Source organism: Canis aureus, chromosome 8, assembly GCF_053574225.1.
Source record: "Canis aureus isolate CA01 chromosome 8, VMU_Caureus_v.1.0, whole genome shotgun sequence".
Lineage (NCBI taxonomy): Eukaryota > Metazoa > Chordata > Mammalia > Carnivora > Canidae > Canis > Canis aureus.
Window position 1 is genome coordinate 60410145 of NC_135618.1, and position 21544 is coordinate 60431688.

At 54.9% G+C, this 21544-nt stretch overlaps 2 protein-coding genes across 5 annotated transcripts in view; one reads left to right on the forward strand and one right to left on the reverse strand.

The window, feature by feature from the left end:
- The first annotated feature begins 15 nt into the window (after positions 1-15).
- RNF40 (ring finger protein 40) lies at positions 16-12413 on the forward strand. The gene is made up of 20 exons (XM_077907341.1): positions 16-170; positions 280-483; positions 907-1074; positions 1209-1350; positions 2233-2439; positions 2986-3107; positions 3209-3355; positions 3449-3523; positions 4505-4624; positions 4717-4896; positions 5078-5213; positions 6140-6261; positions 6346-6773; positions 6861-6978; positions 7100-7249; positions 7416-7628; positions 7708-7833; positions 8826-8966; positions 9094-9195; positions 11147-12413. The coding sequence occupies exons 2-20, from the start codon at positions 352-354 to the stop codon at positions 11321-11323; spliced, it is 3006 nt and encodes a 1001-aa protein (XP_077763467.1). The 5' UTR covers positions 16-170; positions 280-351; the 3' UTR covers positions 11324-12413.
- A 3131-nt stretch (positions 12414-15544) lies between these two features.
- ZNF629 (zinc finger protein 629) overlaps positions 15545-21544 on the reverse strand; it is an 83391-nt gene continuing 77391 nt past the window's right edge. For all 4 annotated transcript variants that reach the window (XM_077907342.1, XM_077907344.1, XM_077907345.1 and 1 more), the window contains one exon: positions 15545-21431. In XM_077907342.1, the coding sequence (XP_077763468.1) occupies positions 18898-21431 (2534 nt within the window). In that variant the 3' untranslated portion in view covers positions 15545-18897. The remainder of the gene's footprint in view (positions 21432-21544) is intronic.

Genomic DNA, 21544 nt, shown 5'->3' on the forward strand with positions numbered 1-21544 from the left:
TTCAGGAAGAAACCAAAGGAGACCCGAGAGGCGGGACAAAGCGCGACCAATAGAAACAGGAAATGAAGTTTCGCCACATCCGGCATTGCCTGCGGCGCTTGCGCTCTTGGCTGAGGAGGCCGGTGACGTCCGGTGAAGTCCAAGATGGCGCTAGGCTGAGCCTGCTGCGGGTGAGGGGCCCGGGGCTGGCGGGGGAGGGATCCATCAGGTGTGTGCGGGGAAGGCTTGGAGCTGCGGAGCAGTGGCCGCCTCCACATCTCTGCTCTCTGTCTTCTGCAGGTGACGGAAGTGCTGCCTACGCTTGCTTGACGTCCCTCGGGAGACCCTGCGCCGCTCCTCGCCGCCGCGGCCATGTCTGGACCCGGCAACAAACGCGCCGCCGGCGACGGGGGCTCAGGGCCCCCAGAGAAGAAGCTGAGCCGCGAGGAGAAGACCACGACCACGCTTATAGAGCCTATTCGTCTTGGGGGCATCTCTTCTACGGTTCGTGGGCTCCTGCCTCAGTCCTCACAACTTGCCAGCCTCCCCATCTCTGGTTTCCGCCCAGATCGTCCAGAACCTTACATCCTAGCTCCCCAAGCTTAGCAGGAGCCACTTTACAGAATCCTCTGTTGAAGGAAACCGAGAACACGACGTCTGCTTTCCTTTTACAGATAGGGAAACAGGTTCCCAAAGGGCGTGTGAGTTGTCAAAGACTTGAGAGCTAGAGGCAAAAGCAGGACTTGACCCTCCTCACAATCAAGATGCTTTCTCTGGGGGTGTCAGAACCTCTTTAAATTCTGTTAGTGGTTAGTCTGGGGATACCATTGCTGTGTCCATTCCAGTTGCTCTCTTTTGCCTCTCTCTGTGACTGGTTTCTTGGGCTCTATTTGACCCTCTCCTCCGCCCCTTTGTTTTTCTTGGTAGGAGGAGATGGACCTGAAGGTTCTGCAGTTCAAGAACAAGAAACTAGCAGAGCGATTGGAACAGCGACAGGCTTGTGAAGATGAACTCCGAGAACGAATTGAGAAGCTGGAGAAGCGGCAGGCCACAGATGATGCCACACTGCTCATTGTCAATCGCTACTGGGCCCAGGTGGATGCCCCTCTGCTTTCCAAGACCTGGCCTCGATCCAGCTGCCAATCCTCAGACTACTCTGCTGGGAAAGGAGTATCATGCTGGGAAGCACCTGAGAGATTCATAACGTTTTTGGTGCTTTCTCCCTTCAGCTGGATGAAACTGTGGAAGCCCTTCTTCGACACCATGAGAGCCAGGGGGAGCTGTCTTCAGGGACAGATGCGCCTGGGACCCAGGAGGGGCCAGCACGTGATGAGACCCCTCTCACAGAACCAGGGACATCGGAACTGAGGGGTAGGGCCAGAGCCCTAGGATCTGGGCAGCTTAATTAAGTTCTGGGAAAGGTCCTGGAGTGGAGGGAACTTTCATATTACTCTACTGAATTCCCCACCACCCTTCACACACACACACACACACACACACACACACACACAACGATTTCATGATGTTTGGACAGCAAGTGCAGTGTTAGGTAAGGCCCCAGGCTTTGAAATCTGAGTGACTTGGTTCGTATTGCATGTCGTATTTGACACTCATTTAGTTCAAAAAACTGTCAGTATCTTGTGTTATCTACATAGGTAGTACTGTTAACAGCTTCAGAAGAGACAAAGATAAGAAATCTTGCCTCTGCCATCAGGGAGGAAGTTTTTTGTTTTTTGTTTTTTAAGATTTTATTTATTTATTAATGAAAGAAACAGAGAGCAAGAGAAAGGCAGAGATTCAGGCAGAGGGAGAAGCAGGCTTCATGCAGGGAGCCTGATGTGGGACTCAGTCCTGGGACTTCAGCATCACGCCCTGGGCCGAAGACAGATGCTAAACCACTGAGCCACCCAGGGATCCACCCAAGAGAGAAAGTGATTTTAAATCATGAATAAAAAGGATAGGGACTCTTGAAAGAGAATTCGTGTATATGCACTCATGTGTATGGTTCTAATTTAGATAGAGAAGGCAGAAAAGGCTTCTCTGAGGAAGATTTGGAAGTCCTGTGGCCTTAAAATTATTTTAGCTCCCTGAACCTCCGTAGTTATGTAATACCAGTGTATTACAGGCATTGCTTGTGTTGGTTCATTGAGCATTGAGTGGCGAAGGGCTTGGTCTAGAACGTGGTATGGAGTGGTGGTAACTGCTGCTGGTCCCCTCGTGAGATTCTCACGAGGGTCTGTCCATTCCTTGCAGAGCCCCTACCAGTGCAGCTGCGGCCCCCCCTCAGTGAGCCAGCTTTGGCTTTTGTGGTAGCACTGGGCGCAAGCAGTAGTGAGGAGGTGGAGCTGCAGCTGCAGGGCCGAATGGAGTTCTCCAAGGCAGCTGTGTCCCGTGTTGTAGAGGCCTCAGACCGCCTACAGCGCCGAGTGGAGGAACTCTGTCAGCGAGTATACAGCCGAGGTTAGTTTTGTGTGTCCTACCGCAGAGGTGTCTATCCCTGTCTGTGTCTTCATTGTATCCCCTAAATGCCTGAGCCCAGAGGCAGCCATAATTTTCCAAGGAATGAATCAGCCACGTTCTCAGGGAAAAGTGTAGGTTGTAGAGGGGGCTCTGCTTTTGATTCACGGGGTTGAGTTCTAGTGAGCTGGGTGGGAGGAGTTGTTGATGCTTAAGGGGCCACTGTCTTCCAGCCGAAGACCTCTTTGGAGCACTTTGCACAGATTTTGGTTGCAGTTGCTCACTCATGAGGCATAGTAGTAAGTGTTTAGGCCTTGCAGGCTGACAGCCCTCATCCTGTCATTTTAGACTGGGCATTCTGGGCAGATGGCTCTCCTCTCTGAGCTGGTTTCCTCCTTTGTGCAGTGGGGATAAAGACTCCTGGCTTTGTCATGAGAAATTGGCAAGACAGCTGGTGGATCACACTGGGCACATAGCAGACTCCAGAATGAGTTAGTACTTTGCCCCATTGCCCTGGACTTGGCTCTTACCCGAGCCCTGCCTTCTCAGGGGACAGTGAGCCCCCCGGTGAGGTGGCTCGGGCACGTACCCGGGAGTTGGGTCGTGAGAACCGGCGGCTGCAGGACTTGGCCACCCAGCTACAAGAGAAGCACCACCGCATCTCATTGGAGGTGGGATTACAACCAGGGCAGGGTTTGGGTTAGATGTGCACCAAGGCTCTCAGGGAGCCAAGTCCTCTCTTCTAAGTATCTGACCCGATCATTGTCTCCAGTACTCTGAGCTCCAGGATAAAGTGACATCCGCAGAGACCAAGGTGCTGGAGATGGAGACGACAGTGGAGGATCTGCAGTGGGACATCGAGAAGCTGCGCAAGCGTGAGCAGAAGCTCAATAAACACCTGGCGGAGGCCTTGGAGCAGGTGGGGTTTGGTTGCTGGGTCAGATGGAGCCACGGCTGAGTACTCGGAACCCACGCTTCTTTCCTCCACCCCCATCGGTCTGTCTCTCCACAGCTCAACTCTGGCTACTACGTATCTGGGAGCTCCTCAGGTTTCCAGGGGGGTCAGATCACACTCAGCATGCAGAAGGTGAGCAGGCACCATTCTTTCCCATCCCTCCTGTGCCCTTTTCTCTGCCTCACCTATAAAAGTTTCCTCACAATTAAGGACAAACCATTGCATGGTCTCTGAGTCCCTTCCCTGTCCCTCATGGGTCTGTTTCATTCATTTGTTTACGTATTTAGTAAGTAGTTGTTAACATTAAGTGCTGGGCATGGTGCTCAGAAGCAGGCAGTATCAGAGGACAAAATAGATAAATAACAAAGTTTTCATGGAGCTCAGGTTCTAGTTGGAGGAGAAACAGGAAGTAAGATAGTACGCCAGGTGGTTATAGTTGCCCCAAAAAAGAAAGGATAGGAGAGAGACAAATGGGAGTGGGAGTGTGTTGTATTGGCTGGCATTCTTTTTTTTTTTTTTTTAATGTAAGCTGCAGGTTGTTTTTTGTTTGTTTTGTTTTGTTTTGTTTTTTTAGATTTTATTTATTCATGACAGAGAGAGAGAGAGGCAGAGACATAGGAGAGGGAGAAGCAGGCCCCTTTTGGTGAGCCCAGTGTGGGACTCGATCCCAGGATCCCGGGATCATGACCCGAGCCAAAGGCAGACGCTCAACTGGTGAACCACCCCGGTGCCCGTACTGCCTGGCATTCTTGGCTGGCTGCCTGAAGACAGCACTGAGAGAACTCAGGGTCTCACTGAGAGAGCTCTCACTTCTTGCTCATTGCACATCTTTTTGGTGCTGTAGGGGTCATCGTTCCCTGTTAACTCCTTATTTCAGATTCCTCTCCAGGTCTCTCAGGAAGGCTTCCCTAACTGCCTGTCAGTTACAAGCCTCAGTTCCTAGCCCTGACTGCTCATTGTTTCCTCCCACTTACTTGGGAGTCCTTAGGAGAGTGCTTGGGTCTGACTTGTCTGGGAGTTTCAGAATCCATCATCAGCCACACTCGGTGGGGATGTGAGGGGAGTTCGCATCCCGGCCTGGTCCTGCCTCCCACAGCCCCTCCCATTCCACAGTTCGAGATGCTGAATGCAGAGTTGGAGGAAAACCAGGAATTGGCCAACAGCCGTATGGCAGAGCTGGAGAAGCTACAGGCTGAACTTCAGGGCGCTGTGCGGACCAACGAGCGCCTCAAGGTGAACTCTCTTTAGGACCAAGAGGGCCTGTACCTGCCAGTTGATGACTGGGCCCTGAATCCTCTTACTGTTCTTGGGCACCCTACCCCTAGGTGGCCCTGCGGAGCCTTCCTGAGGAGGTGGTGCGGGAAACAGGGGAGTACCGAATGCTGCAGGCCCAGTTTTCACTGCTCTACAATGAGTCTCTGCAAGTCAAGACCCAGCTAGATGAGGCCCGGGGGCTGCTGCTGGCTACCAAGAATTCCCACCTGAGACACATTGAACACATGGAGGTATGGCCCTGGAGCAGACCTCAGGGTCAAGGTATTCCTGGCTTTCGCAGGCCCTGTGTGCTGCTGGGTGGAACCTGGGAATAGATTGTTCTAGGCCACTGAGGCCTGAGGTGGGGGGAGAAGAGAGGAGTTTCCCAGGGGGCTGAGGGATTGTGTGGGTCCTTAACACCTCAACCTACAGAGCGATGAGCTGGGGCTGCAGAAGAAGCTGCGCACAGAGGTTATCCAGCTGGAGGACACGCTGGCCCAGGTACGCAAGGAGTACGAGATGCTGCGCATCGAGTTTGAACAGAACCTGGCAGCCAACGAGCAGGCGGGTATGTGGTGAGGACGAGGTGGAGGTGGGGCCTTATCTGGGATTGCTGGTCCCTGGTGTGGGGATGCTGCTTATCCAGATGCAAGGGGTTAAGCCCCTTCCTTTCGCAGAACCTCCTCTCCCTGGCCAGAACAGAGATCATACCACCTGGCTCAAAGGCATGGTAAGGGTCACAACCAGCTGAGGTGGCTGACAGAGCAGGCACAGCCAGAACATGAGCTGTTGGCCCCATCTGTGGTTCTCTGACCTTACGGTGTTTCTCTCTTAAAGGTATTTGTTCATTTTACAAAGATTTTTGAACACTATCTATAAGTCTGGTTCTCTTCTAGGTTTTGGGATTGTCTGTGAACAAAACACAGACAATCCCTGCTACTGTGGAATAGTATTGTAGTGGAGGAAGACAACAAAGTGAAAAATAGACCATGTGTGTTAGGTAGTGGCAAATATGTCATGAAAAATAAAGCAGGAAAGATAGGAAGTGTTAGGAGATGAGGGGGTTGTAGATTTGGATGGGGAGGCCAGAAGAGTGAAACTCAGAAGGTCACCTTTGTTTAAAAATATAAAAGAAGTAAAAAAAAAAATAAAATATATATATATATATGTATATATATATATATGTAAAAGAAGTGGACTAATTTAGTTTGATGAATATTACAGTTATATGTTCCTTTGAAGGAAATTTGGAAATACTAAAAAAAATTTACATTAACAGAGATAATACAAATAGTCTCTCAAGTTATTACTTTTGGGTGAATTTCCTTCAAGCCTGGGTTATCACTTTAATGAGATCACACTCTGTGTAAGGCCTCACTTTCCCTTTCCTCTACAATGGGAATGATGGCTGTGGCTCCCCTGCTTCCCTCACTGAGGGATCAGGCCCTTAATGCAGAGGCCGGTCTAACTCCTTACTTTACAACCCTCTCCCAGGGCCCATCAACCGAGAGATGCGCCACCTGATCAGCAGCCTCCAAAACCACAACCACCAGCTAAAGGGGGACGCCCAGCGGTACAAGCGGAAACTGCGGGAAGTGCAGGCTGAGATTGGCAAGGTGAAGACGGGGCTGCCTGGGAAAACCCTTGGCTGGACCTAAGTGAGCACTGTCTCACCTCAGCCCTGTTCTCTGCCTTTGCAGCTCCGGGCCCAGGCCAGTGGCTCAACCCACTCCGTCCCCAACCTGGGCCACCCAGAGGACTCTGGCCTCAGTGCCCCAGCCCCAGGGAAAGAAGAGGGTGGGCCAGGCCCAGTCACTGCCCCCGATGGCAGGAAGGAGATGGCTTCAGTGCCTGGTGTCACCACTACTACCTCCTCAGCAAAGAAGGAGGAGCTGGTCCCTTCTGAGGAAGATGTCCAGGCCCTAACTCCTGGCTCCCAGGGTCCCTCCTCCCGGAGCCGAGAACCTGAGGCCAGGCCCAAGCGGGAGCTTCGTGAGCGGGAAGGGCCTGGTCTTGGACCCCCATCTGTAGCCTCAGCTCTCTCAAGGGCTGATCGGGAGAAGGCCAAGGTGGAAGAGGCCAAGAGGAAGGAGTCAGAACTCCTCAAAGGTCTCCGAGCAGAGCTCAAGTGAGGCCCTATTCCTGGTTTCTGTCCCACCCCTATCAAAGTGGCCTCCAGCCGCATTCACCAAGCCTTCCTCCTGTACCTCCCCAGGAAGGCCCAGGAAAGCCAGAAGGAGATGAAGCTGCTGCTGGACATGTACAAGTCAGCACCCAAAGAACAACGGGATAAGGTGCAGCTCATGGCAGCTGAACGCAAGGCCAAGGCTGAGGTGAGGACAGGTAGGGTCCTATGGGGCATGCGCAGAGGCTGCCCTGGGGGATTCTGACCAGAGCAGAGCCCTAGGTCAGCGGGAAGCAGTGACAAAAGCTAACTCTTTCTGGTGGTTGTAGGTTGATGAACTACGGAGCCGCATTCGAGAATTGGAGGAGAGGGACCGAAGGGAGAGCAAAAAAATTGCAGATGAGGATGCCCTGCGGCGCATTCGGCAGGCGGAGGAGCAGATCGAACATCTGCAGCGCAAGTTGGGTGCTACCAAGCAGGTGTGGCCCCCTTGTGGTCCCCTGGCCTCTGAGTGTTGGGATTCCCTTAACTCCTGTTGAGTGCTTCTAGCAGACGGTCCGGGACCACTCTGTTCAGCCCTGTTTTCCTGTGGTTTTCTCACAATCATCTCCCATGTTCCATCTCGTCCCTGTCCATTTGCTGCAGGAAGAGGAAGCTCTGCTGTCAGAGATGGATGTAACTGGTCAAGCTTTTGAGGACATGCAGGAGCAAAATGGGCGGCTGCTACAGCAGTTACGGGAAAAGGATGATGCCAACTTTAAGCTGATGTCAGAGCGGATCAAGGCCAACCAGATTCACAAGCTACTGCGGGAGGAGAAGGATGAGCTGGGCGAGCAAGTTCTGGGCCTAAAGTCCCAGGTATGGCTGACCTGGGCTCGCAGGGTGGAGCTGGAGGGGCAGTGGCTCCCCAGCACTGAGTCACCACCCCTGACCTCAGGTGGATGCCCAGCTGCTGACCGTGCAAAAGTTGGAGGAAAAAGAACGGGCCTTGCAGGGCAGCCTTGGGGGTGTGGAGAAGGAGCTGACGCTGCGCAGCCAAGCCCTGGAGCTCAACAAGAGGAAGGTGAGGCCAGGCCCGAGGGGAGAAAGCAACCTAGGAAGGTGGCTTGCAGCTGAAGCCTGCTGTGCCTCCTTTCCCAGCCCAGCTCACATCGAGAATGCTTACTGTGTTCTAGTCCTTGTGCTGAGGTTTGTCCGTGCCGGGTTGCCTTTGGGTCTCATAACAACTATAAGATGGTGTTTGTTATTATGTGCTTTTCTCAGTGAGGAAACTGAGGCTCAGGGCCGGCAGCTGACTTGCTCAATAAAGAGTGGACTTGGAATTGGGGCCTGGATCTCCTTAGCTCCAGAACCTACGTCTTGAGCACAGCACCGGTTAGCTGCAAAGGAGGGATGCTGGTCCCTGTCGCATTGTTGTATTAAACCTCAGGAATGTCTCTGTGACGGCAGAGGCTTAAGATCAGTGTTGGTTTTCATCTTTCCCCGTTGGGCTTTTTTCTTCACCCTTTCATTAATTGATAAAAGCGGTAACATTCATGCTCTTACTATGAACCCCCAACACCAAGTGCTGGGGAGAACCTGGTCCTAGAAGTGGGGACTTCCAGTCTCGAGGGGCAGATAACCAACCAATAATCCCACAGATAAAATACGTTCTCGGAGATTCCGGTAAGTCTGGTGAAGGGAAGCTAAGGTGCTCTGAAAGAAAAATAGGGGAACCTGCCTCGGGAGCTGAATATAAGCTGAGGCCTAAGGGGGCCACTAGGAAGAAATATGTGCATTGAGGAGTTAAGGAGAGCAGAGAGAAGAGCCCTGTGGAGGCTCACAGATGGAGGAGAGAGCATCATGCAAGTGAGGAAGTTTGTGGGGAACTGCAGAGAATAGAAGTAGGGAAAGGTAGGTTAGGAGGCAGGACTACAGTGAAGATACTAGACTTGATCCCAAGAGCAAGAGTCACTGAAACATTTGATACAGGCATCTGTGGACCATGGCTCCACACGCCTGACTCCTCTGGCTCAAGCAAACGGTGCCCACCCCTACCTGTCCCACCTACCTCAGGCTGTGGAAGCGGCCCAGCTGGCTGAGGACCTAAAGGTGCAGCTGGAACACGTGCAGACGCGGCTGCGAGAGATCCAGCCTTGCCTGGCAGAGAGTCGGGCTGCTCGTGAGAAGGAGAGCTTCAACCTCAAGAGGGCTCAGGTGAGTGCGTGTGGGGCAGGGGCAGTGCAGGGCAGGGGCAGTGTGGCTCAGGGTCTCACTGAGGTGGCATCGGGGAAAGGAGTTCAATAGGAGAACCCTTGGACTTAGCCTAGTCCTTCTGCCCCAGGAGGATATATCACGGCTGCGACGCAAGTTGGAGAAGCAGAGGAAGGTGGAGGTTTATGCAGATGCCGATGAAATCCTTCAGGAGGAGATCAAGGAGTACAAGGTGGGGCTGTGGGATTGAGTTGTGCCCCATCAACCCAGGAAATCTTAGATGGGGAATTGGTGAGAGCTATAGTGGATAGTCTGGGGACCCCAGAAATAGGTAGCAAAAAGCGGGCAGAACTTTGGTTATGGAGAGTCAAACAACTGACCAAGTGTCATAAATGTACTTGTGCCAGGCACAATGCCTAGCTAGGTGTAGAAAGGCTAGGATCACGCCCTAGTTGAAGCTGACCATTTGTTACAGGCAGTCACCTATTCAGAGTGATGAGCATTGCAATGGCAGAGACTGGGAGGGTGTGGCAGCTCTGGGAGTGGTTAGCAGGCTTCCTGAAAGGAATGTAATCCAAGGAAAACCTGAAGGAGGAGGGTTGACTATGAGGACTGAGGACAAGAGGGTTCCAACAACGGAAAAGGCAAAAGTCGAGGCCCATCACTGAGAGTGGTGTGCTGGAGGACAGATTGCTGGACACAGTAGTTAGAAGGCAGAATGTGGGTTTTGTGGGGAGCAGGAAGGCTGGGGGCCTGGGACAGTCATATCTTAAGGGTGTTGTGAGTCAGGTGAATTATTTGGCTTATCCTGTAAGCAGTGTAGTAGAGACATCACAGGGTTTTAAACCAGAGTGATGTGGTCTAATTTGCTATTAGATTTGGCAGAGAGGAGGTAAAGACTAGAGACAAAGAAAAAGAAGTTTGTTAAGATTTTGGAGTTATTGAGGCAAAAACTGGTAGGGAGCTAGCCTGGGGTGTTAGAGACAAGTAGAGGAGGTCGGGATATTCAGGAGGCAGCGGTGGACTCAGCAGTGGATTGGTGCATGGAGGGAGCTGGAGATACTGAGAACGCCTGGGTTTGATTTGAGAAACCAAGGTGCATGACAAGTGGCACATAATTATGGGATTAGGAAGTCTGTGGAGGAGCAGGTTTTGGTGGACAGTGTTGTGTCTCAAGGATATTGAAAATGAGGTAGGTGCCTGTAGGAGGCTGGTTGGGAAGGCACTCAAAGCAGAAGGACCCTGGATGACAGGGGCTTGAGGCATTGTGAGTAGAAGCAGTGGTGGGAGCCACATACAACTGTGGTTACCCAGGGAGGGTCTGTGGCATGGTAAAGGACAGGTCATTCTTTTCCCTTAGGAATCTCAAAGCTTTATTAAATGATAGGTAGAAGAAGAGAAGCCTGTTATTTGGCCTTGAAGGGGCAGAGGCAGCTTGGGGCAGCCATGGGTTGGGGATAGGAGGGCTTCTTTAGAAGAGATGGACTTGGACAGGTGGTGTGGTGTGAAAGCTAGGGAAGAGGTGATGCTGGGGCAGTGGGCTGGGTGGGCTAGGCTGGGCTGGGCTTTCAAGCAGTGCAGAGGAAAAATGTTGGGGAATGCTGAGTTGAGGGAATCCCTGGAGTTGAAAGTGAGATCTGGTGGCTGGTGGGAGGTATCAGGATAGGAGAGGAGACTTGTAAAACCTCATAGAGAAGAGTGAGTCCAGGGACCCAGCAGAATCTCTGGGTGGTACTAAGGGTGGGCCCAGTTAAGGGCAGAGACGGCAGGTTTCTAGTGGTACTGCTATACCCAGCTGTGACTGAGCAGGTACAAATGAAGAGGAGGTAGACGGCTTCAGCCAGGATTGGGGTTTGCCAGAGGTGGCCAGAGGGGTGAGAGATCCAGCCTCAGCGTAGAGGAGTCTGGGCTGAGCCTGTGGGTTGCCATCCTTGAAAAGGGACATGTTGGCCACTGGCCACCACTGCATAGGGTAGAATCCCGATTTTACTACTTTCTAGTTTTGAGAGCTTACTCAGCTTCTGAGCTTCAGTTTGCTCATGTGGAGAGTGTTCTGCCGTGGTTCCGGGGAGAGTTAGATGGAGTCAGTTATGTGGTGGGCTTAGTCTGGACGACCTCCTGCTATCAGCTCGGGGTCTGGGTGCCATCAGGACTGCCCGAGCTGATGTCTTTACCTGGCCCAGGCGCGGTTGACCTGCCCCTGCTGTAACACCCGCAAGAAGGATGCAGTCCTTACCAAGTGCTTCCACGTTTTCTGCTTCGAGTGTGTGCGGGGCCGCTATGAGGCCCGCCAGAGGAAGTGCCCCAAGTGCAACGCGGCCTTTGGTGCCCACGACTTCCATCGTGTCTACATCAGCTGAACCTATAACTCAGGGGACTTTGGAACACCCACGGACCCTGGGGGCTGTGCCTCCAGTCCCTCCCCACCCCACATTCAGTGGCCCCTACCCTCCATTCCAGACCCTGTGGGCCCAGCCCCCCTCCACCTGGTTGGTTTGGGGATCCCAGTGCATGCTAGTGGGAGTGAGATCCGTCAAGCTCAGTTCCACCTTTGACCACAGTAAGAGCTACAGCCTAAGGGGCACCTGCCCTGCAGGAAGGGTCTGCTGTGAGTGGCCTGAGGGGCCTAGAGCACTCAACTGAGCTTCTAGAAGCTGGCCCTAAACCTTTTCCATGAGTTGACTCCTAGTCAGCTATCTCCATGGGCCCATCCTAGTCCAAAGGGTGAAATCCCCCAGGCTGGACCTCCTACCCAAGAGGAGGTTTACTACCTGCCAACCCACAAGTGAGGACCAAGGGTGGGCCAGTGTCCCCAGCGCCTTAACTCTGGGGCCCAGGGAGGCTTTCCAAGCTTGGGTGGGGCTTCCCTCCTGTGGAGTTCCCGGGGCTCTTTGGTTGGCTCTTATGCTAAGGGCCAAAGCAGGTACCCCCTGAGAGGGGTGGGGCACTATCCTTTTCTTTTGGGAAACTTTGGCTGCTGCAGTCATTTTGCCCTCATCTCAGGAGTGTTGAACCAAGGTCATCAGTCTCTAATCAGCCTCCCACCTCCACCCCTATCTGTTTCTCTCCCGAACCCCCTTACCCCCACCTCATGCTTCCTGACTCCACTGGGTCCCCAGCCCAGACCCTGCTTTCATTCTGATGGCCTTAACTGCACTGGAGGCAGAACTTCCCAGGAGGGGAAGGGACAGACTAGTGGCTGGGCCAACTTCTGATCATTCCAGGTAGAGGAGCTTCATCTAACACCCTGTGACTGAGCCTGTCCCCACGACGCTTCCTGTGCTGCCTGCCTCAGCAAATTCCCATGGGTTGTAAAGGCAGCAGGCAGGGACCTGGAAGGTGGAGCTGCTGACAGGTGCAAGGGTCCAGTCAGACCCACAGGCCCTGCTCTAGAGATGTCTTGTATAGGCTGTTGATTGTTATGAATAAACGTCCAACCCTCAGCCGACACTGCGAGTAGCCAGGCTTTCTGCTAATCATGGCCCCAGATTTTAGCTGCCACACTTATCCTGGTGCTGCCCTGGCTGGCATGTGAACTCCAAGGCCTGCACAGAAACCTCGACTTTCCCCGCTCCCAGCATCTAGTTACGTTTGAACCTAACTTTGGTCTCGGATCCCAGACTTCTCACGGGAGGAGCATGTCTGCAGGGGGAGAGCATTCATCGATGCCAACCGTCGCCAGCCTGCCCCCTGCTCCCATGGGGCAGGGCCGACCCCGGATCCTGACAGCCCTGCCGGCCCCCTCCCACCCGGGCTCGCCACGCCCCTCGCAGTCTGGCCGCAGGAATGCCGGGAGCCTCGTGTTGGATTCCGGGAAATGTAGTCCCTTGTTAGCACCTGCAACAAGGTCCTCGGTGGGGAGAGCTGGTTCCCGGGTTGTGCCGGCCAAACGCAGGCCTGGACCCAGGCTGTGGGCTGTCCCTCCCCAGCGGCTTCAGCCGCCCCTCCCCCGCGGGCGGACAGATTAGAGCAGCGCAGCGGGTGACTTTCTTCATTGCAACTTGGCATCGGGCGCTGGCCCTGTCCTCGAGAACCGCGTGTCGAGTGGCGTCTGTGGGTTCAGCTTGCTGTCAGGTCCGTGGGCGGAGCCTTCACTGCGGCCGTGACGGGGGTCGCGCCGGGGCCGGCGCCGACCCGGCTAAGTGCCGGAGTTGGGCCCATGGTTGTGGTGGCGGCCGCAGGCTTGGCAGCAGTCGTGCCTTCGCGCGGCCCTTCCAGCGGTCGCACCCTCGCGGGGGCTCGCGGCCTTTTCCGCCTTCGGGCCCCACCTGGCGTCCAGGCTTTCAGCGGGATAGCAGCGGCTGGACCAGGTTGGAGTGGAGACCGACACGCGGGCAACGGTGACTTCCGGCGCCGGGGTGGCCGCGGCGGGTACGCTCGCCGAGACCCGGGCCGCGGCGGGGGATGGCATCGGGCCGCCGAGGAAGTGTCCACCGCCCAAGGGCAGCGGACGCCAGGCCGGGAAAAAACGCAGCATATTGCATCATAGAGATGCGGGACGGCTCTGAGAGAAGGGGGGCGCCCGGAGCGGGCCGGGTCAGCCGATCCAATGTGAGCACTCTTCTCTTTCCCAGGAGTCTCTGCACGGGCTCTTTCAGTAAATCCAAGTCTCTACACATTACCTCCCCAAATGTCTTTGGTCAGTCTCCATATCCGAAAAAGTAAAAATTCAGGTCCTTGTGTCTAATAAAGTAGACATTAAACCCCTTGTTCAAGCTCAAGCCCAAGGGAGTGGGGTAAAGATGCCAGAGTTTCTGAGGGGGCTCTGCCTGAGGGGCTGGTCAGATCCCTTCACTCAGGTTTGACCCCTTACAGCCCTCAGCAGTCCCGGGTGGCCTCAGCAGCTCTGATACCCTGGGCCCCTGGGATGGGCAGACCAAAGTTCCTCCTGAACAACCCTGACCTTAGCTGGCTTCAGGGGTGAGTGAGCAGATGTTGGCCTCAGCGGTCAAGGTGCCTGTCTTAGCCAGAACTAGGGCCACTTTTGTGTGATTGGCCAGAGTTCAGCAGAGCATCTGACACTGACCACTCTCTAAAACTTCCTTGGACTGTGGTGCTACAGTCTCTTGACTGTTCTCACACTGTCTTCTGCTGGTCCTATTCTCCACCCCTAAGCTCCACCCTTTCCTCTCCTCTCCACCACTCTCCCTGTATGTTTATCCGTGGCTTTGGCCACAGTTAAGCTGCTAAGATCCAGTGCTCCAGCGCAGTTCTCCTTCCTGAGTTCCAGACCTAGAAAAACAACACCGTGGGGGGGGGCGGGGGGGGGGGGCGGGTAAGGTCGTGACTCTCCTCCTCCCAATGGTGCTCTATCCCCCAAGTTCCAGGCAACACACTCTGGCTTCTGTTCTCTACCTCAATCTCTACCCTTCTATGCTTTAACCATCTCCTCTACCACCAAGTAACTTATATACGTTCTGTCCCCCACTCCACTCCTAACCCCTCCTCTCTGCTTCGGGTCACCTCCTCCAGCCAGCCTGACCTGCTGTGGCAGGTACCATGTCTCGGTCCACAGCCTTTTCTGCTAAGTCTGAACCGATAACTGTGCTCCAGTGCCTGTTCTTTCCCTGAAGTCCCCTCACTTCACTAAAGACTCCTGTGCTGGGATCAGGGCAGGGAACACAGAATGCAGGATAGACTTCACCCCACTCCTTGCTTTCCAGATGGGGAAGAGGGAGAGAGTGACCCTGTCCCAGAAGTCTGGGTCAGAGAGACACAGGGAAACTGGAGACAAAGCTTCCTGGGTGGGACAGAGGCAGGCTACAGATTAGAGCAAGTATTGATCTCAGGGGGCCATGGGCAGGCGTAGGCCCAGGAGATGGTGCTGAAGCAAGCCTGGTATTGAGAATTCAGCAAGAGCAGTCCTGCCTGACCAGACAGTGTGGAGCCCAGGCCAGGCCCAGGCAGGCCCTGTGCTGGGGGAGGAGAGCCTCAGTTGGGTGCAGAGCCTGCTCCCGGCTGTTCTGGTTTCCCTCACTGCCTTGCTGTGATCTTGGGCAAGTGGCTTCCCTTCTCTGAGCCTCCCTATACAGTGAGGGCTCATGGGCTACATCCTGACAGTGAGGTCTCCACTCATCTCCTTGGGGTCTAGGAGGCTCTGGTCCACAGGAGGGCTGACTAGGCCCCAGGTGAACCAGGGAAGGTGCCACCAGCTTCTGGAATTAGATCTTCAGAGCTTTCCCTTGTGGCCATCTGGGAAGAGTGCAGTGGTTGTGGTCAGAGAGGCCTCCCCTGGGGCTGCATGGCTGGACTAGAGCCAGCTGTGGCCAGGGTCACCAGGCAGCCACCCAGCAGTCGCCATGTCATGCTGGTGGCAAAGCCAGGCACCAACAAGACCTGCTTGGCTCTGCCACCATCTCAGCACATTTCTCCCCCTTTCTCCCAAGGACATGGATTTAAAACAAATCCATAAACCCTCAGGCCTACCCGCAAACACTGTTTGGGGAGTTGAGGGCATCTGAGCAAAGGGTGCAGGTGCCTGGGCCGGGCTGAACTTTTGAGGTTACACACACAGCCTGGCTCTGGGGACAGGCTCCTTTAGCTTGCTCCAGGCTTGAAAGAGAAGACAGAAAACACCTGGGAAATCTTATTCCCTTTATTCTCTTCAACTAATCAACATGACCACCAGTGACACAACACTGTTATTGACACACAACACTCAAAAGTGGGGCCTCTCTTCACTCCACGGGAACAGGTCAGGTTGAGTGGGGCTTCCCTCATGGGGGCAAAGGAGTCTGGGGGCCCCCAGCTTGGGAGCAGTATCATGGAATTCCACCTCTTGGTTGTGATGGTTTCAAGTTTCCCCACCATTCAGGATTCATGCCCAGTTCTGCCGTGTTCCCACGTGACCTCCATAGCCAAAGAAGTTTCAAGCTGCACCCTAAGCTCAGATCAGCGTCTACTCTCCCCTCTGCTTTCACCAATGACTCTGTGACCCCGTCTGTTGGGCTCCTCCACCAGGGCACTTCTGAAGTCAGGCCTGCATGGAGCTGGACAAGAGGGTTTGGCTACACTGTGCCTTCTGGACGAAGTTCTGGTGGGCATGCACCGGCCGTCCCCTGGGCCTTTGCCTAATCCGGTCAGAGGGACTCTGGCCACTGCCACCTCCCCAAGCCAGCTCCCTGCTTAGTTCCTCCCAAGATGTAGCTAGCTCTGGGAGGGAAGCACCTGGGTAAAGAAGTTTGGGGAGGTGGGCCAGAGAGAACAGGTCATGACCCAAAGGTCTCCGATTCTGCCCCTTTCCTGCTACAAAACCCCAGATCCCAACTTATCATGTCCACACCATCCATTCAGTACTGGAGCCAAGACCGCTGGCCCTCACCCGTCCCTACAACATGCGAGCATCCTACTACATATGCTACACCCTAGTCCTCAATAGGCCTACGGTTGGCCTTTGACCACACTGACACTTCCCCCACCCCCGCCCTGGACTGGCCTCCAAGCCCCAAAGGCTGCTCTCCAGTCTTCTGAAGACAGATTCCTCAGACCTGTTTCCGGGGGGAGCTGCTTCTAGCTTTACAAGGGGGTCTGTCTCTACAACTGAAGCTTCTTCCTACTACCATCTTAGAAAAAAATCTGCTTTGACTTGGAGGATTGTCTCCTGTTCCTCAGTCTCATGGGACACCCCCCTCTGTTGACACTTCTGTCAGTAGAGATTCGGCAGGCAGGCTCCTTCTCCCCTCTCAGTAGTGCTTCCTGACCTGGCACTTGGGTGGGGTGGGGTTTATGCAGATGGTGACAAGGGTCTCCCCACAATCATCCAAGGCCTGCCTTTTCCTTCTCCCCAGCAGGCCTTGGGTTTTTCCTCTTACAGTGTTCTAGATTTTGATCCTTTGAATTTAAGGTCATCCCTTTGGGGGGCAGGAGAGATGAAGGGTGAAGGGCTTTCACCTGTTGATCTTTTAGGTAATGGAATTAGAGGTTTCTTCCACAGCTCTGAGGAATCCGGGCCACCCTCTCCAGGGATGCGACTTCCGAAGGGCCCCCTCACCTGGCATCTCAGTTCTCTGACTCCTGGGCCACAGTGCACGACTGGTGCCAGCATCAGGTCAGGGGGCACTTCCTTTGGGCCCAGCGCCAGACAGAGTTCTCTCCTTCTTTAAGGGCCTCCAGGGTTAGGGGTGGGGTTCTTTTTACAGATGTTGCACGAGTTTCCACTCAACCATTTCCTAGGGCAGCAGCCTCTCTCCCCTCCTGCCACACACACCCAGTCACGTGAGCGGGTTTGGCTGGGTTAATGAAAGAGTGTGACGGTGTGGTGTACGAGGACAGGAGATGGGCCTGGCAGGGGTGTGGGTTTCTCATCTTTTCATTTCCCTCTGGCGGTTTCTGGCTAGGGAGGAGAGGAGCCACAGGGGTGGGATCTGTCCCCTCCTAAGGCCACGATCGGGCTGGGTCGTCACCACCTCAGAGAGCTCCGAGTACCAGGGTGAGGAAGGTGGTCAGGCCTCCATATGCTGTTCAGGGACCCATGCCCCAGTCTGCGGGGGTGCCTGGACACCCACCACTATGTGCTGGCTGGCTCATCCCGCCAGCAGCCTTGCTAACAGCTCAGATCAAGAGTGAGGTTTAAAAGCAGGTTGCTGGCTACTCAGAGTGCTCTATTCTGTCGACTTGCTGTCCCTCGTTGCCACAGAGAACCCACACGTGGCTCTCGTTGACTTGGAGAAGAGAAGTCTAGGGAGTATTTAACCACACACAGGCCTGGAGTCTCTGAAGGGCTTTATTCTTTGGAGGTCGACTAGCAGCGGTTCCCCTCTCCACTGAGGACAGAATTCGAGGAAGTGAGCTGCCACGGCAGCAAGACTGGTGGCAGTTGGGTTTCAGGAGACACCTCCTGACAGTGAGACCTGAGAATGAGCAGGAGGGCCCCTCCATCCCTGGAGCGTCTTGGAGTGGAAGTCCCCAGTCCTGCCTGGCTGCAGGGAGGGAGCCCTGGCGGCCTGAGCTGGGATCTGCTTGCACTTGCAGCTTAACAAGCTCCCGGAAACGGGGAGGAACAGGGCAGCCCCAAGAGTTTGCTGGGTTCCTTCCAGACGTGGCTTCACCTTGGTTCACGTTCCTCAAAGCACTCTAACAGAAATCCCTCCCTGCCCCCTAATTTTTTTGTGGTTTCCCAATATTCTTTAAAGTTTCTCTGCACCCCAAACTTCAGCCTTTAAAAAGGCTCGACATCACTTTTTTTTTCCTTCCCCATTTTTGGGTTCTTCCTGATAAGGAATTCCATGGGCCTCTTCCTCTAAAACGCAATCACCTAAGATCAGCCTCATCCCCCAAAGAACCCCCAGGGCAGCAAGCTGAACTTTCTCTTCCTAGTTCCCTGGGTCATTTCTTCTCTGTGGGCCTGGGGGCTCCTTATCGCTTATTTTTCTCCTCTCCCCACACTAGTCCCCAAGCGTTTTCCTCAGTATCATTGTCCAAGGTTTCTGGGAGAGAGGCTCCCTCCATACTCCAGGGGGAGAGAACACTGTGAAACAAGTTCATGGGAGGCTCTACTACACCTTCCAGGGGTCACTCCTCTTGAGTCAATGCCATTGGATTCCCTGCACTTCCATGACCCTATAGTTTCACAAGGATTTTGATACAGTTTTATAGGGTTGTCTAGAGACGTATTGGGACCTCTTCCTACAATTAATAGGGTTTTTATCCACTATGGTTTATAGGGTTTTTCTGCTACAGACTTAAGGGCTTTTTTTTTCCTACATATTTATAGGGTTTCTAACCCAACAGTTTTTCTCTACTGCCTTATAAGTGGTTCCCACCAACAATTTTATAGGGTTTCTCATCACTGATGTAAAAGCACTATTTTTACCCAGGGTTCTTTATCCTCCACTTCTCTACAACCTGATAGGGTTTTCCTCCTTTCCCCACATGATTTTTGGGGAGATCCAGTGTTCCTCTCAGGAGAGAGAGGTCCCTGGTCTCCAGACCCATTTCACAAGGTGACCCCTGGGTGGCAGCTCCTATGGAGGAGGAGGGCTGCGACTTCTGTGAATCCATCTCCACACTCAGGGCACAAATAGGGCTTTTCTTCCAAGAGGGTCTTGGGGTTTTCCCCATCCCCATGGCTGCTGCTCCCCGTGGGGGTGGGGGCCTCTCCCTCACCTTCCTGGCTTGTAGACAGAGTGGCTGGCTCTGGAGGGGGATCCTCAGGTGTGGGGGACTTTTCCTGGGTGTGGGTCTCCTGGTGCCGGGACAACGCCAGGCGATCAAGAAAGGAGGCCCCACAATCTGAGCAGCTGTAGGGCCTGGCCCCCAGGGGGCTCCTGAGGTGCTCCAGGAGGACAGAAGAGCTCTTCCCCAGCTCCGGACTCTTCTGAGTTTTCCCACCCGCATGGACTTTCTGGTGCAGCAGCAGCTCGGAGCTGAGGGCAAAGCTTTTTTTGCATTCAGGGCATTTAAAGGGCTTTCCGCTCAGAAAGGGACTGGGCCCTGCCCCCTCCCCTAGACCAATCCTATAATCGGGGAAGAGAAAGGGCTTTTCGTTGCCGTGGGTGAGCTGATGTTGGAGGAGCACGGCGCGATCCAGAAAACTTTCTCCACAGTGGGAACAAATGTAGGATTTGGAGGAGAGGAGGCCCAGCCTTTGGCTGAAGCTCTCCTGTCCCTCCGGCGTTTTAAAGGGCTGTCCGGGGGGTTCAGCTCTGCCCTCCGCAGCACCTGGGTAGGAATTCCCTCCGAAAGGGAGCCTGGGGGGTCGGAACTGAGGCGCCTTGGGGGCTGGGTGTGCAATGAGGCCATCTGAATTTTTGTAGGGGTTTTCTCCAATATGGATCCGCTGATGCTGCATGAAGATACCCTCGTCGTTGAATCCCTTTCCGCAGACAAGACACTTGTGGGGTTTGGCTCCGGGGGGTGGCGTCAGCAGGGTGGGGTCACCCAGCCCCAGCAGGGTGTCACCCTGAGCTCTCCGGGCTGGTGTCTTGCCCCTTTCGTGGACCACCCGATGCTGCTCCAGCTCGTGTGCCTCCAGGAAGGCCTTTCCACAGTCGGAGCACACAAACAAGTTCTCATCCATGTGGGTGCGCACGTGGGTGATGAGGTTGGAGCTCTGGCTGAAGCTCTTGCCGCACTCAGGGCACTTGTAGGGCTTCTCGCCTGTGTGGGTGCGTCGGTGCTGGATGAGGTGGGAGCTCCGGATGAAGCTCTTGCCGCAGTCGGAACACTTGTAGGGCTTCTCGCCCGTATGGATGCGCTGGTGGCGGATGAGGGTGGAGCTCATGATGAAGCTCTTGCCGCAGTCGGCACAGATGTAGGGCCGCTCGCCGCGGTGGATGCGCTGGTGGTTGATGAGGTTGGAGCTGACGCTGAAGCTCTTGCCGCACTCGGGGCACTTGTAGGGCCGCTCCCCTGTGTGCGTGCGCTGGTGCCGCAGCAGCGTGGCGCTCAGCGTGAAGGTCTTGCCGCACACCGGGCACTTGAAGGGGTCCTCTCGCAGGTGAGTCCGCTGGTGCTTGATGAGGGTGGAGCTGTGGCCAAAGCTCTTGCCGCACTCCAGGCACTCGTAGGGCTTCTCCCCGGTGTGCGTGCGCTGGTGCTGGGTCAGCTCGGAGCTCTGGATGAAGCTCTTGCCGCACTCGGTGCAGCGGTACGGCTTCTCGCCCGCGTGGATCTTCTGGTGCTTGAGGAGGTTGTGGTTCTGGCCGAAGCGCTTGCCGCACTCGGGGCACTTGTAGGGCTTCTCACCCGTGTGCGTGGCCTGGTGCTGAATGAGGTCCGAGCTGCGGTAGAAGGCCCGCCGGCACTCACCACACTTGTACGGCTTCTCGCCGGTGTGCGACCGCTGGTGCTTGATGAGATTGGTGCTCTGGGTGAAGGCCTTCTCGCACTCCGTGCACTTGTAGGGCTTCTCGCCCGTGTGCGTGCGCTGGTGCTGCACCAGGTTGGAGCTCCAGCTGAAGCACTTGCCGCAGTCGGGGCACTTGTAGGGCTTCTCGCCCGTGTGCGTGCGCTGGTGCTGCACCAGGTGCGAGCTCTGCGTGAAGCTCTTGCCGCACTCCGAGCAGGTGTTGGGCCGCTCGCCCGTGTGGATGCGCTGGTGCCGCAGCAACTTGGACCACTGGCTGAAGCTCTTGCCACACTCGTTGCAGATGTAGGGCTTCTCAGCTCCAGAGGGGCGGCCCTGCACCAGCTCCCGCAGGCTGGGCTCGTTCGCCGGGACCACTGGGGGGCTGTTCCACGTGGTCAGAGTCCCCCACTGCCAGCTGGCCTCACAGGCCTTGGTCCAGTCAGATGGGGTGGGGACTACCTCTGGGGTGGGGGGATCCAGAGGGGTCTGGTGGTCCAAGGGGCTGGGGTGATCCAGTGGGGTTGGGGGGTCCTGAGGACCTGAGGAATCCTGGGAGGGTCTCTCCAAAGGCATCTCTGAGGGGTCCTTAAATTCTGGACTCTGAGCTGGATCTCCCAAGATGATCTCCTCCCCAGAACTTTCCTGCTGAGGGCTCTCCTCTTCATTTCCACTCTCGGTACCTACAGAGAGAAAGGGAGTCTCCAGCCCCTATCTCCTTTCAGAACATGGGGTTGGGTTTTGCTTCCCTCCCCTGGGTATCCCCCAGAATCTGGGCCCCTCCCTGCACTGGGGC

Excerpts from the sequence above, each read along its gene's own strand:
- RNF40 (XM_077907341.1), top strand. The coding sequence starts at position 352 with ATGTCTGGACCCGGCAACAAACGCGCCGCCGGCGACGGGGGCTCAGGG. Across the intron at positions 484-906 it reads TTGGGGGCATCTCTTCTACG|GAGGAGATGGACCTGAAGGT; the intron begins GTTCGTGGGCTC and ends TTTTCTTGGTAG. Across the intron at positions 3,108-3,208 it reads ACCACCGCATCTCATTGGAG|TACTCTGAGCTCCAGGATAA; the intron begins GTGGGATTACAA and ends CATTGTCTCCAG.